General features: G+C 36.2%; 1 protein-coding gene across 2 annotated transcripts in view; it reads right to left on the minus strand.

Annotated features, from left to right (window-relative positions):
• CDH8 (cadherin 8) overlaps nucleotides 1–13717 on the minus strand; it is a 214158-nt gene extending 200441 nt beyond the window's left edge. The window contains exon 1 of one of the 2 annotated variants that reach the window (XM_037409396.1): nucleotides 13606–13709. In XM_037409396.1, the coding sequence (XP_037265293.1) occupies nucleotides 13606–13641 (36 nt within the window). In that variant the 5' untranslated portion in view covers nucleotides 13642–13709. Of the gene's footprint in view, nucleotides 1–13605 lie in introns of both variants that reach the window. The other variant, XM_037409400.1, reaches the window with a different exon arrangement.
• Nucleotides 13718–18315: the final 4598 nt, after the last annotated feature.

The following is an 18315-nucleotide window of genomic DNA, read 5'->3' on the forward strand; positions in this document are numbered from 1 at the left end:
GGTTTTTAATTTCACAAGCATATTGAGTGGAAAGACAGGTAAGATCAGAAAGGGAGTTCTGAAAAGGAACAGTACCACAGGGATCCCCTAAAGAAACCCATTAGAGACTCTAACTGCAGATAAGTTTTTGAACAATGAACTTTAAGAAATGCTTAATGAGTATTAGATTATACTCAATATACATGTTCCATCTGAAGCCTGAGTAAAATAACTAGATACTGAAATTTATTTTGCTTTGGAAAAAAATGAAAACAAGAACAAACTAAAGACTACTGAATTTATGTTGGTTCTTGTGATAATCCCCTCTGTTTACTTCAAAGCAAGTTACAAGAATATTAAAGCCTCCCAAAGACATGCGTTGGATTGAACAAAATGTAAAAGAAAAGCAGAGGACAAACACAGTTATGCTGATACTCTTCATAGGCATCAGCCTTATGTAAACCACTCTCATCTGACAGAGATTAACAAGGACCAAAGCTCTGTACTATGGTTTAGGGGTCGACAGATGAGTTTCTTGCTTATGATCTATCTTCCAAATAACCACAGTGTGGCAGTGTGTCATTCCAACTGCAAATGTGTGTTTATTTCCCTAGAGGCAGATGACAGCTAATGAAAAAAAAAAAAAACAGAAAAGCACATATGGTGGATGACAGGTCCTCTAAAACAACTCTTTTGTTCTACAGTGCTGCTTCCAGTCTACATCACTTGCAATCATAGACACAGCTAGGCTCCCATTCTAGAGTCTCCTGGGGTCCCATTTTGTATGAATGCTTGTGAAAGCAAGGGTGCAACACAGAGTGAGTGATAGGTTATGACAAGAGCTACTGAGGTCTGTGTTTTGGGATAGAGGAAAGGGAATAAAGGCGGCTTCTTCTCTTTTGTAGTGTCCTAGTCCCCCCCACCCCCCCCACCCCCCCAAAAAAATAAAAAAAATCAATCCTAGTGCTAACATTTTATATTCAGTGAAAAGGCTTCTGACAAACCAGTATTTTCTATCAAAAAAAAACCAAGTAAAATATCAGAGCTCCACCCTCAACACCCACGTGTGGCAAAAGTCCTGATCTGTCCCAGTGAATGTTTCTGTACCATTGGAAAACATTTCACAAGGAAAACTTCAATTCTGAAGCAAACATGTAATTGAAGGTCATGGGATAAAACAAGACAATCACATAATGTTTACAAAGTAGTCTAATAAAAAGGTATTTCAGGCAGTAAGACTAACTAGACTGGGGTGTTTTTTTAGGTTTTGTTTTGTGTTCCATCTTAAAATAATAGAAGATCATGAAAGGCTGCAGCAGTTCAATCCCTCACTGTAAAGGTAGCATGAGTTGCCATTAAGCTGTCCTGGGGCCCATCACCAGCACTACTTCATGCATCTCATGGCTTTCAATTGAAATACTGATCAAGTCTGGCCCTACTGAATTTTTACAATTAAAGTTTCAAGGTGACATGCTATGGCATAACATTAAGCATAGATTTCATTTGTCCTTCATTAATAATCAACCTTACAGTCAAATATCCATTAACATGAACTGCATAATAAAATCAACAACAATTTCAAATGAATTCCCATATGAACAAAACACTTCAAATGCTTAATATTTCACATTCCTCTTTCACCAGATACAGTTCAGTAACACTCTAGGTCTTTGAAATCTTCATAATGCTTTTTATCTTTTGAAATGAAACATTTTCCTTAGACTTTCATATCATACTTATTACTTTACATCAGTGCCAAGTCAATTCCCTTTCTGGATTGCATCAGTCCTCTTGTATCTCCTTTACCATTTAGCCAACAAAATCCTTCCTCTGGATCTTCTCTGGGCATGTACTTGTAAAAAACCCAACACTGTTCTAAACGAAATTAACAGAATCAGATACTAAGACACCCTCCTCTGCTTCATAGGCTGGCATGTACAATAAGTAAAAATTCAGAGTTAAAGTACATAAAACAAAATCACAATTGGCTTGCTATGTATAGCTTGACTTGGCAATGCAGGCCTTTTAGTCACCCATTGGTGTACTGAATTATTCTAAAAATAATCCTTCAGCAGTGTAAACTCATGGGTTTTTTTTCCACTGTCCTTTAGATGTGGCTTTTTTTTTTTTTTTTCAAGGAAGGAAAATTTGATCTGGTATGCACATGCAACCTGGTACTATTCTGTTGAGAAACATTAATGTTCAGCTCCAAAGAACAAAACTTTCGGCCATTATCAGTGTTAACAAAGAAGATTTTACCAGTTGTGACTGGAACCTCTCAAGATTTCAGATTTAACTACTTTTCATGGATGTGAACGGTGTGATTGCTCCTGTTCTGCAGGGTAGAGGTGAACTTTGTCATGCTCAAAAATCTGTGCTTTTTGATGTTAACTACCTTCCTATAAAATCCTGTGAATGCAAGATAAGGAGGCTTTTACCTGAGAGCAGCTAAGTCTGATAAGTGAGGTGTTTGATTAAGCTCAGCTAAGATTAGGAGAAAGTTATTGATGCCTTATCTCTAAAGGACTATACAGTTAGACAGCTATCTCAGTAAGAAGCCACCCTTTTTCTCAACATCAGACAAAGCTGGAATATAACCATTTTTAATCCAATTCACTTACAGAATTCAGACAATACTATTCATTTACTATAGTTCAAGTTGCAAAATGTCTAAGGCAGATTAGAGACAATATTTATGACAAGATCCAGAACAGTACATATGGAATTCTCAAGCACTGAATATTTAGACAATAAAGATTTCCTAACACTTCTCCTTCTTGAGATGAAAGCACGTGATTTCTGAAGTACTGCTTCCATTACACGGTATCTCTCTGAACATAATGCAGAGCAATTTCCCAGTACTTTATGAAATCTGTTCCTTTAGGCTGCCATTTACATTCTAGGAATTACAGTCCCATACCAAGCATTTGCATAGAGATCATTAATATTTAAAGTGGGACATAGAACTTAAACAACTGAAAAAAATTAAATTATAAAACACATGCATGCACCCTTCCTTATATGCCTTTTTGCAGTGGAAGGAGCTATGCATCCCCTCTCCCCACTGTTGGTTTTTGCAGGGGTGGTGGTTTTTTACTTTAAGTTTGAAAGTCTCCTGTTGCCTAGACAGCACGAGCAATACCTGGGGAGAAGAGTCTTGTTATGGCAATATTGAAACTGTTGGGAATGGAGAACAGGACAGAGCAAAAGACCCTTAACCCCACCATGTTGGATGACCAAGATTTCTTCCTCACCTCCCTGCAATCCAGGAGTGCCCTACAAAGGAATTAAAGAAGTGGCCTGCACAGCTCCATGCTCAGCACTCCTTCCTTGTCACGTCCCTGCCCCTCCAGCTCCCGTTCAGGGTATCTGCTTGTGGCATCTCTCACACCATGGTGCCTAGTTCTCAAAATAATGCTTATCTAATGAGCAGTTCTCAATTGCAGACTTTAGCGTTTCAGTGGCCTCAGACTTCTAGGGAAGTTGATTTATTTTTGTTGGACTGATGTGAGACCAGTCTTGGACTTTTACTGAACTTGACCTTCTCTCTCTCCTCCTGTAAGTTGCCTGACACATTGTTGTAAGTATACAGAGTTAGTCAAGAAATTGCAATTATCAAAATGCTTGAAACTGGAGATGTAATTTGCACTTGTTCATCACACCATTTCATTTCCATACTGTTGTATTTTTTTCTCATTTTAATTGAGTTACTATGCTGCAAATTAGGGTTACTTAGCATTCCTGCTCTGTAGCTCTTGCTTAAAGCAATCATCTATGAGGTATCCCACCGAAATAGCTAAATTCTTGCTGTAAGGGATATTTAACTTTTCTTGCTAATCCCGACTGTATTAGCTAATTTAACAAAGGTGTAACATAAATTCTGAATTATTTTTCAGATCATGCCTACTTCCAACATACAAAAGTGAATGTTAAAAAAAAAAAAACAATGTTGGAGCTACCTGTTCTAAATAGACTTTTGAGATTATAATGATGGTGCAAAAATACAGATACGATCTCTGGAAGTTGTGCAGATAAGCAAACTAAACAAAGCTAGGTAATGCTGTATTTATCTAGGAGAAATATGTATGTCCCTGAAATATAAAAAGAAAGTATCGATTTGCTACTGATACAAAGTCTGTTTCCTTCAAGCACTACTGGCTTAAAGCGCTTTCTGGAGTATACTATTGTTGATCATCAAACACAGCACTTTCCTACATCAGCAGCGTAGGAGGTAAGATTATTCCTCTGAGAATTACGGTATTCAAGAGGCAAGTGATAAAATCATTACAAAGTAGACAAGTTATTTAATATTAAATAAAATAGTGCACCAGAGGCTTCTGCACCTACTAATGCTTTTTTATTTCTCAGACTTGTCTCCTACTGGATCAGGCAGAACAGTGTTTTACTTCCATAAATTTTTAATTTGATTTTATCAAAACTGTGGTGAATTCTTCCTACCTCTTTCTGATGCATACTTGAAAACAGCTTGCTGAATTTGTACAGCTGTACTGACAAAAGGAGGCTCAAAACGCCAGATGAAAGCATCTATTTTACCTGTCAGTAAATAAGCTTGTTTTGCCTAGAGCTCATACTTTGGCAAGTCAGGAAATTCAGTTGTTTGCAAATTTAATTCACTGTTTCATTAATTTCATAAGAGATTGTAAGGCTCATATACCAGCAACTTTATGCCTTGAAGTAAGAAAAAAAAAAAAATCATGCACAAACCACTTTACCATTACTAAAAATCTGCAATACATCCAGATCATCAGCTTCGCATGTAGCATCAGAGTTGGATGCAGCTGTATACTCCAAGAAATGGTCATTCTGAACAGCGTATTATTAATTCTTCTGCAGTGAACTGCCTGTTTCCAGATATGAAACATTTATATAAAGCAACCGTTCTTCTGGCAGAAACATTGTGGTGACAGTTTCCACTGCAAGAACTACCAGTGACTAAGTTTCCACACAGTGCAGGGTGGCACTAAAGTGCTGTAAAGAATGCAAGAAATTTCTGTACTAACCTGATGAATACAGTTTAGACTTAATTTCTCCATTCATTTTTTTCTAGCTTTGCATGCAAGCAGTAACAGCTTTGGTTAGTATGAAGAGGCTGTTTTGGACTGTCAACATGTATCTAAGGGAGCCTTGAGATAGAGTGGAAGACAAATAGACCAAACATTGATTTATAACAACAGTCAGCCAGAGAAGGCAGAAATGTGAGAACAGTGCAAGTAGAGTGTGAAACAAAAACCTGAACTGTCAGGGAACTGAAAGAACAACCAGATGCTTTCTGCAGTGACATAAATTGAAGTAGAAGTCACCAGGCAGAAATATAAGCAATGCTACCACAACAACACGTAAATAATCTGACTTGCTCTAAAAGAGTTGTTCTGTGGAGCTGAAACCAACTGCTGGTTGCATAAATCACATCCACTCTCAGACACTAACAGGCTAGAACATGCATTCTTCAGAGAATGGGAACTATGAGCAGAGCTGGAGTACTCTGTCCTGCTAGAAATGCAATCTAGAACAAAGCAGTTGTCACATTTAGAGTCTGAAACAGAGCCCATTGATTAGGGAGTAGCTGCTGCAGGTGCTACATTCTCAATTTATTACTGTTAGTGCTTTCTTTCTGCATTAAAAGATGAAGGAATTTGTTATCTAGCAGGGAACATTCAAATGAAAAAAAACCCTACAAAAGCAATAACTTTTTACTGTACGTACCATAGCATTACATGATGCATGAATTTGTATTGAATTCCACAGATGACTAATTTTATTGTTCCTGTAAGTCAACAGGCAATCACTAATTAATCATCATTTCAAATAAATGTATTTTTCTGTGTTTCAAAATGTAGAATTGATATAATCTATGCACACGTCACACTGTCATTTAATCTTTTTAACTGAAGTTTACATACAAGCACCTTATGAAGTTTATTCTGAAATAATGGTATTGCTACCGAGTACTGAAGATCAAATCTTTCAAGTATGTGAACACTGATTTTGAAAATATTACCTCCAAAAGCTTAGATCAACACAACACACTTTCAGCGGTCAACATGCAGTAATTAGGCCTACTTAATCTCCCCTACAGTTGTGGTGGGTTCTGAGGTTTTTGGGGTGTGGTGTTTTTTTTTTTTTTAATAGACATTTATCTTTGGAAATGTTTAAGTTTTAATATCTCAAATGCACCTAAAAATATAATCTCAAAGCTCTTTATAAAGGATAGCATACATTGATTAACTTAATTAATTATTACCTGTGTTTTTGTGTGACAAGGCAAAAGCAGAAAAACCCACCTATTTTCCTCAGACAATTCAACATTGGAGAAAGGTGTTGGACTCTGCAGGGAAACGTCTTTTCCCAAAGCAAATACAATTCAGTCAACAAGAGGAAGGAGTAACATAATGCTTGGCTATATCTGTTTCTTTTCCACTTACTTTGTCCAAGCTGTAATGCAAGAAATAAATGATACTTTCCCTATATGACTATTTTTGCCTTAAAAACTACAAATAAATACACAAAGCATTATTGGGAAAAGAGAACATACTGCTGGTTAAGTGTGTTTTAGCACTATAGAACCTTTCTCACCTTGCCAAAAAATATACACTCCATAGAGACATGAAGCAAAATAAGGGGAAAAAAAGATACAACATTGAGGTGTGAGATAAAGGTCAGTAAATCACATGAGCTTTCTTATGTCAAGACTGAGTCTCAGGGTAAATTACTCTGAGTCCCACGTAGCATCTACAGAAAGTTGTTTAGAGATTCAAAACCTGCCCAAACTAGTATGCTGGAAGAGAATGGAAATCAAAACTATGAACTCAATCACTTCTAAGCAGATAAAAGAAATCCAAACAGAAAGATCGAAAATATTCACAAACTGAAAAGAAAAAAGTGCATGCTCATTTTGTCAGTTTCTATAAGCAGCAATTAAATATGCATAAAACTAGTGGAACATTTTACACAAAATTGAAAGTTTTCAGAATAATCATATGGTGTCTCTACCCCACCACCACAAGTCAAAAATAACTCCACTTATTTCTGAGACAGCTTTGCTCTGTTTCTTGTATTCCTTAACTGCTTCAATTCTGTCATCAGGTTTGTTTTGGCAGGTAGTTCCATTTACAACTTTGACAAAAGTTTGTACTGTTTTCTTCCGTTTCTCTTTCTCAAATATGTTGAAAGATTTGCCTTTAAAAAAGGCTTTATGCTAGCACAAAATGGTGATCTTACACTAACGCTCAAAAGGGCTGAAAGGCTAGTACCAGACACATTAACCTTAAATTCAGCACAGGAAAAACAAAACCAAACCAGCAGAAATTCAGTCTTTTTTGTCACTTTCTCTTCATCACCATTTTGCCCATCATTATTTTTTCTGAATCTGTTGGCCAAAAGGGGAATACAAGATTAAACCAACAAGCCAACATACATTTCAAGACAAGACTAGGTAAACAATTGCGTCGATTGATAAATCATAGTTTCAATGTCCACACACATACAATCTGAATCATGAGTGAAGTTTTTGAAAGATCAACCAGGAAACATTGCAGCATTATGACATTTTCTAGGAATGGCTGAGCATCTGAGGTTTCCAGAGACAACAGAACATATGAAGGCTAGGAAGGTATTTAAATATTTTTATAAACATTTCCTTTTTATAAAGGAGCAAGGATAATTTGAAACAATGCAAAGCATAGATTTTCAGCTTCTGTTACTTTTAGAAGCACAAGACAGACCTTGTTCTGTAGAACTCCCAGTCAATATTTGTGACTATGCAAGTGTCAGTATTTAGGACTCCCAGCACTGTGAAAAACACGCATAGTGTATTTTGGTAAGCAGTTAAGTATTTAAGAGAATTGTTGAGAGGCAGGAATTTAGTTCCTGAGAAGTGTGTGAGAGCTTCACGCATTACTCCAAACATATAACTCTACACAAAATGAAAGGGATAGCAATAATTTCTACTTGGTCCTGTTTCTTTTGTTTTCACCTGTTTGACCACTACAGCACACAAGCTATTACTCAACAATTTACAGCAGGAAATAGAAAGTGCCATCAACACCTCTCCTACAACTATTTCTTCTGTTTGGCCATCAAATAAATGACTTAAAATTTCAAAGATCAGTGGATCATGCAATTAAAAGAAGCACCAGATCATACCGCACTGAAAAGTGCTTCAGGGACATGGATGAGCTACTTCACCTCAGCTATGACAGCTGTCTCTGTATATTCTTTTAGTCTATATCAAATATACAATAAATCAGCTCAGTTTAGTCTGAAGTGAATGACTTTATCTACGTCAAGGTTTTCCTGCATTTGATACTGGCAGGCAAGCATCAAGCATGGCAGGGGCAATTACCTTAGGTCGACCTCGTAGCTGTGTGTATTAGCTGTAACTCATTTTGCGGAGACATAAAAATCTGGAAGCCAAAGGTCTTTTGGAAAAAAAGTAACAGAAAACAGACTTTCCTAAATACTTTTCTTCACACGTTAAGCAAGTTTCAAAGATAGGTATAACTCTGCTAATGGAAAACTAATAACTGTATGCCAATTTACTAAGAAAACACAATCAGTTGTACAGTTTCATTCTTCCTTTGCCTCAGTATCAAAATAATTTTAATGTAACTGAAAAAAATATATGAAGATGTTTTAGACTTTTCCATAAATACTGATAGTTACTACCCAATCCATACTTCATCACAACCTTCAGAAAACTCCTGGCTCTGTTCCATATTCTCTATAACACGTGGTAAGAACCTGTTACATTTCAGCCTTATTAAATATCTACTTATTTTTGATAGAGTAATACACTCTATTATTTCAGTAAATAATCCTTTTGTCTTGCAAATACAACTAATACATTTTTCCTTCATAGCAGGTAAATTAATCACATTTGAAGAAGTGCATTGTAGGTGTTGTTTGTTTTTTTTTGGGGGGGGGTGTGAAAGTGGGGGGGTGGGTAGGTAGGGGTCTTTGGATTTTTTTTTTTAATTTAATAACTATTAATAACAGAATTATGACTAAATGATTACAGGAGAAAATTCTGGAGCCTCAGTTTTTATCCCCCAGACGATAAGATCTGCCGCTTCATTGAGAGCTGGAATATTGTTTGTGAACTTGCATAAACTATGAACTTCGCAAGGATAAACAACATGTATAGCAATGAACAGATCTGTAAGTGGAAAGAAGTGGATTTAAAATCTCCCACCTTTCACTCAAGAAAAATGACTTCACAGAAAACCTTATTGTTATTGGTCACAGAGTTCATTATAAAGCAAATGACTTACTCTATGATTTTAATTACTTAGTCTTAACAGACCATTCTGATTAAAAGGCTGATGTTAATTTCACACTTCCGCTTAACAGAAAATTATCATTTTTTTATCAGTTATTAATATATCAATTCTATCAAAACATCGTATTCACAAAGTAAGAAAGGGAAACAGAGAGGATTCATTTTTTAGAGCAGATACAACATTGCTTTGCTTTCCTAAATGCTAGCTTCTTGTAGTAGTTTTTACTTCTGCAGTGATCACAACAAAACTCCATATGCCCCTATGCTGGCAAATGAATTCTTGTATTCCAATTAAAACCCTCAAGTTTATACTTTTATCTGGTCTTACTGTTGTCAGCACCAATTTGTATTCCCATTGTGCATAGCTAATTTCTCTTCATTCTCTTGACTGTAATCAAGGTTGTTCGTGCAGAGCAGTAAGAATAAGATTACAGAGACTTCACTTACAACACTTGGTATCTTAATCCACAGCCACCTTTTCAAAAAAGAATTTAACTACTCAGGGTAGGTGCTTCACAGTTTTTCTAAGGATACTGCAACTTTTTTATTTCTTCCCTTTACTCGCCAAATATGATAACATATTTCACCAAGCAATATTAAATACTACGCTTCCTATTGTCCCTTCAGCAATTTCCTAACTGCATTTACAAAAATATATTAATGATCTAGCTTTTGATATGTAGATATAATTTCTTTACTGTTCCCTGGTTTTCTTCAGCACTTCTTAAATAAAAATTAATAATTAGCTATTTTGTGAATCTTAGAAATTGCAAATTTGTGAGTTTTCTTCTAATCTCTAAATTATGCCTAGGAACTGACTCAAAACCACCAAGGTGATTCTTAACTACAAAAAGTAAACACTGATTTCAGATTCTCTAAATTTCAGTGTTACTCCCATTTCTTTAAAAGCAAAAAATCAGAAATGCAGCGCATGTTCACATGAAACAGTTTTCTGGGGGGTTTGAAACCACTTCATTATTTTAAATGAAGGAAAGCACCTGGATGAGTGCTAACAATGGAAGAATAATTTTGATTTCAGTTACTCAAACACTAAAAATAAACATTTTGCCCGAAGTCAATTATGTAAGATTACAAATCGACACACATTCAGAACTTCCTAACTGCAGCTAATCAAGGAAATTGGAAAGGTATGGTGCTTCTCAACTGGTGAAATAAAAAAACCTTTAAAACCAGATGGAAGCATAAAATCTTATAATACAACAGTTTTCACCATATTCCAAGTTCACAGACTAACACTTCCAGACAGCAAGAGCAAGTCAGACTCAAACTTTGTTTGAGAAAAAGGAAGCACTTTGGTTAAATGCTTCAGTTATTTTTGTTGCATTAATATACATATTTTCAGTGATCTCAGGAAATAATGTTTTATCTGAGGACTTTTTTTTTTAGCTTGATACACTTGCTTTCAGTCTCTGCCTTGGAGCATTCCTTCCCATTTGTCTTTAAACAGAAAAAACAGCCTGCCTTAGAACCACGCATCCTAATCAGTCACCCATCAGCAAAATTGAAAGTAATAATATGCAATAATAGATATAATCATAACTTCTTTACCATTCTGTAAAGAGTCAAATCTTCTTACCCTTGCTTACTCTCCAGTTAAAATAATTTTCTTATTTTGGTACCAGGCTATTGATCAGACAGCTTATATTTAGAAACCTAAAATTTGGAAAAGTTATTTTAAGCTGAATTCTATTTAACAATGTAAAGTTAAAAAAAGTAATACCCTGTGTCCATACAAACTGCAAGCATCACAACAAACTGCTCATCCTGCTTCATGCCTTGGAAAGGGCATCCTATACCTCTGCATCATGAACTCCTTCACCAGTGCAGCCATGGCTAGCACACTCACATTCCCCACTGCCTGCTTCTTCCATGGACTTATAATTACTACATAGTCACAGACTTTCAGAAACAGCTGTCCAGGGTACCCCAGCTGAATGCATATGGGGCCTACAGGTTAGAAAACATACATTTGGACATCTTCAGTGTAAGAAATTAATATTTAGCAGCAATAATATTTTAGCAGCAAGCAGCCTAACCAATATGATATTACAAAGAGTATGGCATTACATCTGAGATCACTGCCATTTAAGAAAGAAAATGGCGATGCTCAGCTCTTTCAGATGTTTTTCAGGCATTTACTTTTAGGAGAAAGCTACAGATCTGGTACAAGTCTAGTCTAAGCTCCAGAAGTGATATGAGTCAAGCTGTGCTACCATCTTTAGCTCGCTATCAGGTTGCTAATGGAGGGCCGTTTGTAGATCACCCTCAAGAAGCAACCGGCTCACCCTTCACATGGTAAAGAAAGCAAGGCTCCTAACTCGACAGTTCAGGCAGCAACTGTCATAAATTAATTGGAATTCCCTTGGTGTCTTAATTGCAAACACTTTTGTGAACTACAGCCTCCGCAGGTAAATGTACTAAGACCAGCTTAGCATTGTGTGAAGGCTTTGGTTCTCCTCACGTGCACAGAGAACTTACAGCACACTTCACCTTTGGCACGAATTCACCTTTTATTTACTGCTTCTAATGAAAACTATGAAAACTTAAAACAGTTAATTGCAAAACCTTACATATTTAAAACATGTAAAATAATTGTTTTAAATAGCACCTTTTTCTTTTAATTTTAGCAAGAAAAAGAGGCTTTTCAGTTTCCTCCTGTATAAGCACATAGTTAATTCTAAAAAAGAATTAGATTTATCTTGGGGAGAAAATCTTTTTAAATATAATAGTAATGTATCAATAAATCCTCAGTAAAACCTCAACAGTCCCAACTCTAGTTTCAGATAAAGGAATATAAACAAGTCAAGTAACTTCACTAAAGTCAATTGGATAAAAATAAAAATAGAAGCACATTCAAAGTCTTTCCAATCAGTCTCTGTATTAAGATTACCATTAGTATAACAGATCCCTCACCTCTTCTTTACAGGATTTTCTAAAAAAAAGATTAATCTTATTCTTACTGACATTCTTATGTAATACTGAAAACAAATGTTAAGATCAAAAATGTATTAGAAGACATTCAGCACTTTAGAGCCAGCTGTTTAGCCAGCTTCTCCACTTAAGTCTTCCTGTAGAGCCAAAGCTCTGTTCTGATGAATCAGGCAGACTCAACTTCAGGAAATGTACTGTATTCAAAACATATTTTGGACATAGATGTATAGGAAGTAAAGTTACTTTAGTGAACTCTCCTTTTACTGGTGATTTTTTTTTTTTTTTTTAAGTGGAAACCTGTTTACAAGTCAATAGATATCAGCAACAGATTTAAATTCAATAATCAAATTGTAAGCAAGATTAATTTACTTTTGACTTCTATGGGCCTTTTGGACTCGGGTCTCGCTTCTGCTGGAAGCCAGTTGCCAAGACTATTACAACTTAGACAACTGAGAAGCAAGCCTCAAGTTTCTTAATTACTAGGACCAATTTAATGAACTTACTCTCATTAAGCTTTATGAGCCGTGCCATCTATAGGAGTGTGTGAAAGTTCACAACAGTAACACAGTGATGTCACGAGGCAATTAACAGCACTGATGAGACATTTTGTAAGAAGAGGAATAGCAAGGCAAATGTTTTGTGAAGAACAGCATTATTACACAAAATTAAAACCACTTAATTGAAAGAATCAAGTAAAGATAATTTTAGTCCCAACAAGCTATCAACAAAGTATATTCTCATCTGAAAGCAGACAAGCATGCACTACAACCCTCATGTTAGATGGCACTCCACACCACTCCTTGGGTGAGAAATTGCATAACAAATTTCCCCCGTACCTTAATCTACTCATTAGTGGAACCAAGCTACTAGTCTTCGGATATCAAAAGAAAATCACTACTCATGTGAAACTGATACTAACAGAACATGATTTAAGAAAACACCACGATACAATGCCATTCACAAGTACTTTTTAATTTAAAATATGCAACTACAGGAAAATCACAAAGTACCACTTCTAAAACAAACCCTACTTCTCACAATTAATCAAATTTACACCAGGAAAAACCAGCATCAAAAGAGATTACAACTACTACAATTACACAAGACATTTTTTTTTCCCTCTTTATCACAAAAGTTATAACATCCAAGAACCTCTAAGCTCCAGATAGCTAGATTTGATATACCAGAGGAACTGTCAGCTTCCCAAAAACATTTCAAATAACCTATCATTTCCAGTAGAAATAATACTGTCCTACCCTTCTAGGAAAAAAAAAAAAAAACCCAAACCACAAAACTAAACAAAAAACCAATCCCCCCAAAAAACATCATAAGTATATTACTGCTTTAAAGGCAAACAAAGATTATTTAGAACTTACCTGTTCTATGAAGGCAGTAGTGAGGCTACCCAACATACTCTCATACCCTGCCTGGAAAAAGGACAACCCCCCTGTAACCCCCTCCTAGCACAGCTTTATAGATTGGAGTGCAGCTATATTAATCCACCCCATCTGTGAGTCTGGCTTCAGCTGAAACATAAAACCAATTAATACATATATGCACTGGGTTTACCAGGCAAGGTTTTGGTAGTGGGGAGCTGCAGGGTGGCTCCTGTGGGGAGAAGTTAGGGCTGCCCTGAGCTGGACACGGTGTGTTCCAGCTGGTTCTGTAATGGACCTGTCACAGCTGAGCCAATTAGCAAAGCCAGTGGTGCGGCTGGGAAAATGTGTTTAAGAAAAATGAAAGAGTGCTCAGGGAGTGCGGGACCAGTTTGGAAGGGGAGTGTGAGTGCTGGAGCAGAGAGGCCTCTGCAGCTTGTACAGGGGTTGTTGTAGCACAGGGTTCCCTTGCAGTCGGGGGGAAGAGCCGGGACCCATGCTGCAGGCTCTGTGGGGTCCTGTGCCAGAGCAAGTGGCCGTTCCTGGGGAGCCCACGGTGGAGTGGGTTTATCCTGAAGGACTGCAGTGCATAGAAGGACACATGCTGGAGCAGGGGAAAAGTGTGAGAAGGGAGAAGTGGCTGAGAGTAGCTGTTACAGGGTGATTGCAGCCCTTGTTTGCCGCTCCCCTGTGGCACTTGATGGGGATCTGAGCAGTTGAGAGTGAAGGGCAGAAGCTGAGCCGGGGAAAAGGATGGGGGAGGTGTCTTTAGTTTTGCCTCTGTTTCTCATCATCCAAACCTAATTCAATTAGTAACAAATAAAACATTATCCTGTGTTGCCTGTGAAGATAACTGTAAACAATCTCTCTGTCTTCAGCTTGACCTGCAAGCTTTTTCTATCCTGCTTAGGTAGGGGAGGTAAAAGCATCTGGGTGGGCATCTGGCAGTCTGCCAAGGTCACCTCATCATAATATATAATTAATTACGTACCAAGGCACAAGTGCAATATTTTTCTCTGAATTGTATGTGATATGCTGAATACATTGTGGCTTATATATGTAGCTAATGGGTATGCTCACCATAAACTCAAGAAGAAAATAGGCAACTGTTCTAATAATGTGACTATTTAGCATTTGCAGGAGCAATTACTATGCGGAAGCTATTCATAAACCCCATCTATTCCATTTCCTTGAAAAGCTGTTTATTATTACTTACGAAGTTTTAAGGTTGTTTTGCTGTTTTTTTTCCCCTGCCAGGAAGAGGGTTTAGATGGAAAAAAAGTACTTTTTACAACTTCTACCTCTAAATAATGCTTGATATTAGTATTTGGATGCTTAAGGCTTGCTATTCTCTTAACTAAGACATAACAGCTATTCTATCCTATATTGCTTTTTGAGAGCTTATGGTATGAGTGTATTCATACTGATTAGGTTGAACACAGGAGGAAGAAGAGGTAAGTGTTCTCTTTAGTATGAATACAAGACAATGAGTGGGTGGTGGAGAATAAATCTTTAAATTAGCTACCCTTGGGGAAGAAAGAGAAATACAGCAGCATTTTTTTAATTTGTCTAACACAAGGTATAGACAAATGTTTGATGCTGTTAGTGAAACGGCGCTAATTCCCTACAGAAGAGTGTTATTTGTAGCTTTGATCAGTACACAAATATTCAGGTATTAAATACTGACAATAGAAAATGGACGTGACAAGTTCTACTTTCAGTGTTTAAATATGTAAAGTTAAATAATTTCAAATAAAATGTGTTTTCTAACTTTACAGATAACTACTCATTAGCTACTCAAATACATTTGGAGAGTATAGCATCTTCTCCCTTCTCCATGAAACATTCTATAGGTGTGTTGGGTTCCAGTAGGGTTTTAAAAATATTATTTTAAAATGCAAATCTAATTTGTTTGTTATTTTGAGCTTTTGCTGGATGTATGGGTGGAATTGAGGTAACCATATCCATTCATATTTTTTGCTTTAATATTAAAGTAACTATGGGAAAAAAAAACCCAACCAAATGAAACCCTGGACCATAGAGGTCTGTCCCAGACTGCTTACGTGGTGAGACTACTGTGGCTCAAAGAAAACACCCTTTTAGATGATGATACAAGTTGAAATGGTACATTCATTTTAAAGGTTTAATGTCATAATTACTATGATAATCGCATTTTCTCTGGTAAAACCACAAAAATGGCTGGGTGCAGCACTTGAGATTAACACTAACAGCATATTATTTCAAACAAGTAGGTAACATTAATGGAGTCTGTCTCCAGCTAAAATTCTTCATGCTGCGCATTTCACCACGGCAAGCTCAGCTTGAAAGTGTGGATAGGCTCAAAGGCATTTTGTATGCTTCTTCCAGAACTGTATATGAGAACTGGAAGGAGATTAAATTTGTGTTTCTATTTGTTACACATTTGAACAAAATCTCTGGGTCTCTGATGTCAGAGCAAAAGGCGGTTTCTGGTGTTTCATCCTTGATGTCGATGTGTTACAGTGGTAATTAATGAGTCAAAACATGCAAGTAAAAATAAAATACAGGTTGGGATACCTACACTTCTTGGGTGAAATCCTGTAGCTCCTCAAAGTTGGTGGGATTTCTGCCTATGGGTCAGTGAAGCTATGAATCCTGTGATTTTTATTCCATGTGTGTGTGTGTATCTATGTAAAATGAAGAAATACTATGGACTGTTTTCTTCCCTCTGGCTGTGCTCCTAAGGATATTAGGTGTATGTATATTCACAACTAATATGTACATGATACAGGGATATGGGGTCAATATGGAAGTGGAAATATGAACGTAGCCACATCTTCTCTACTAATGCTGGGATGTCGGCAGGCCAATACTAGAGGAGGTCTGTGAAGCTGGTATTCGTAACATCCTGCAAGAAACAGTGGCAGAAAACTGCCATCTCTAATTTGAAATGAAATAGAAGATGATGTTTTTCCCTGTAGTGAAAGAAGGCCGGAAAACTAAAGGCTATCAATAGATGTATGTACACTTTTCCTTTTATACATACTTGTAAAAATAGTATCTAAAAATCATTGCATACACTAGAACTTCTGTACTAGTCAGAGGTACTCTGAGTCCATCCTTTCAGCTGTGACGTTATTCTTGGTTTGTATGAAAATCCCCTGCCTCTAATAAAAAATAATTATCTCACATTATTTAATGAGTCATGCCAATCCTGCTAATTGTCTTAGCAAAAGGTTAGCACAGTGATTTATTTCTACTCTTTTACTACTGCTCTGAAACTCAGGTGTATTGCAAGAATTTTATGACAGAAATGCTTCTTTCTGAAAATAATTTGTGTGTGTATATCTAGATATGTACATTCTGAAATTGTCAGAATTATAACAAAGGACAACCTTTCTAAAGGCTTGATGGGTTTATGCACAGCTGCACTTCCCACCTTACTTGCAGATGTCACACTGCCTCGTAGGAATTTCTACATCATGATTGATGAAATGATTTTTTGTGTGAAGAAAAAATCCTGTTATTTGTTGTTGCTCAAATATAATTAAAACATAAAATGAAAGGTTAGCAGATACTGCTTGTTTGTTTGCATATGTTAAGTAGTACTCAATTTCACAAAAAACACTTTAAATCAAATATAAAAATGTCCTAGCAAAAAATTATTTTCAGGACTGCTAATATAATTATAAAAGTTCTAAGACTCACATCCTCACCTAGAACTGTAAGTCCTTAAAAGTATGGAATTATAATTTGTAAGAAAAGTACTTACAACTCTTTCTTAAGAATTAAATTTTTTTTACCTTTTTTTTTGTTTGTTTGATGTTGAGCACAACTTTTACTGAGAATGTGAACAAAACCTTCACAGTACTACATCCTCATTGTTTAAGATTTGTGCCAGGAATGGTGAAAGAAATGATGACTATGGAGTGAAAATGTAGTTAGGATGACAGAAAACAGCACTGGAGAAATACTAGTAATAAGATTTAGATAAAAAGCTTCAGTAAAATTACTGGGGACAAAACTGACAAGTCCTAGATTTTAAAACAGGTTATGTGGAGGTAGATGAAATGGCTCTGAACTTACTTGTGTATCGACACCTTGTACTTGAACATGTTATTCATTTATGTATGGAGCCTTTAGTAACATAAACATTTAAAACAGTAAAATGGCTATGGGTAAATGTTGCCTACTCAACTGATATGTTAACCAGCTGATATTGAAGGTATGAAGAAAAACATGTAGAACTTCAAGACCAGGTTTCAGAGAAAATATATTGTATAAATAGGTTGTTTTCCATTCCTCCCATTCTTTCAGGATGGTCTCTTAGGAATACAAATTGGGTTTTGAGATATATAATGGTGCCTTAGACTTTAGAACATCCTGAAGTCATTAGGACAAGTAAATTAAATGGGTGGAGAGACAATATTCTTTTAAGAAAAAAAAAAATCTTTTTTTGTTACAGGAAAACCACCTTTTATCTAACGTTTTATGATAGTTTACATGGACTTAAGCATAAAAAAAGTTAAGACTGTAGTAGAATTAGTGAGGAGAATATTAACAGCTACAGAAAACATATATCACATTATATAGATTTTAGAGACATAAAGTACAAAAAAAGCTTTTTGGGGTGTTGGGTGTGTCCTGCTCAAATGTTAAACAGAAAGGATCTAGAAACTTTGAAGATGATTAGTCTAGGAAGATCAACCATAGGGTGTTGTTTTGTTTTGT

This window comes from Falco rusticolus, chromosome 15 (assembly GCF_015220075.1).
Source record: "Falco rusticolus isolate bFalRus1 chromosome 15, bFalRus1.pri, whole genome shotgun sequence".
Lineage (NCBI taxonomy): Eukaryota > Metazoa > Chordata > Aves > Falconiformes > Falconidae > Falco > Falco rusticolus.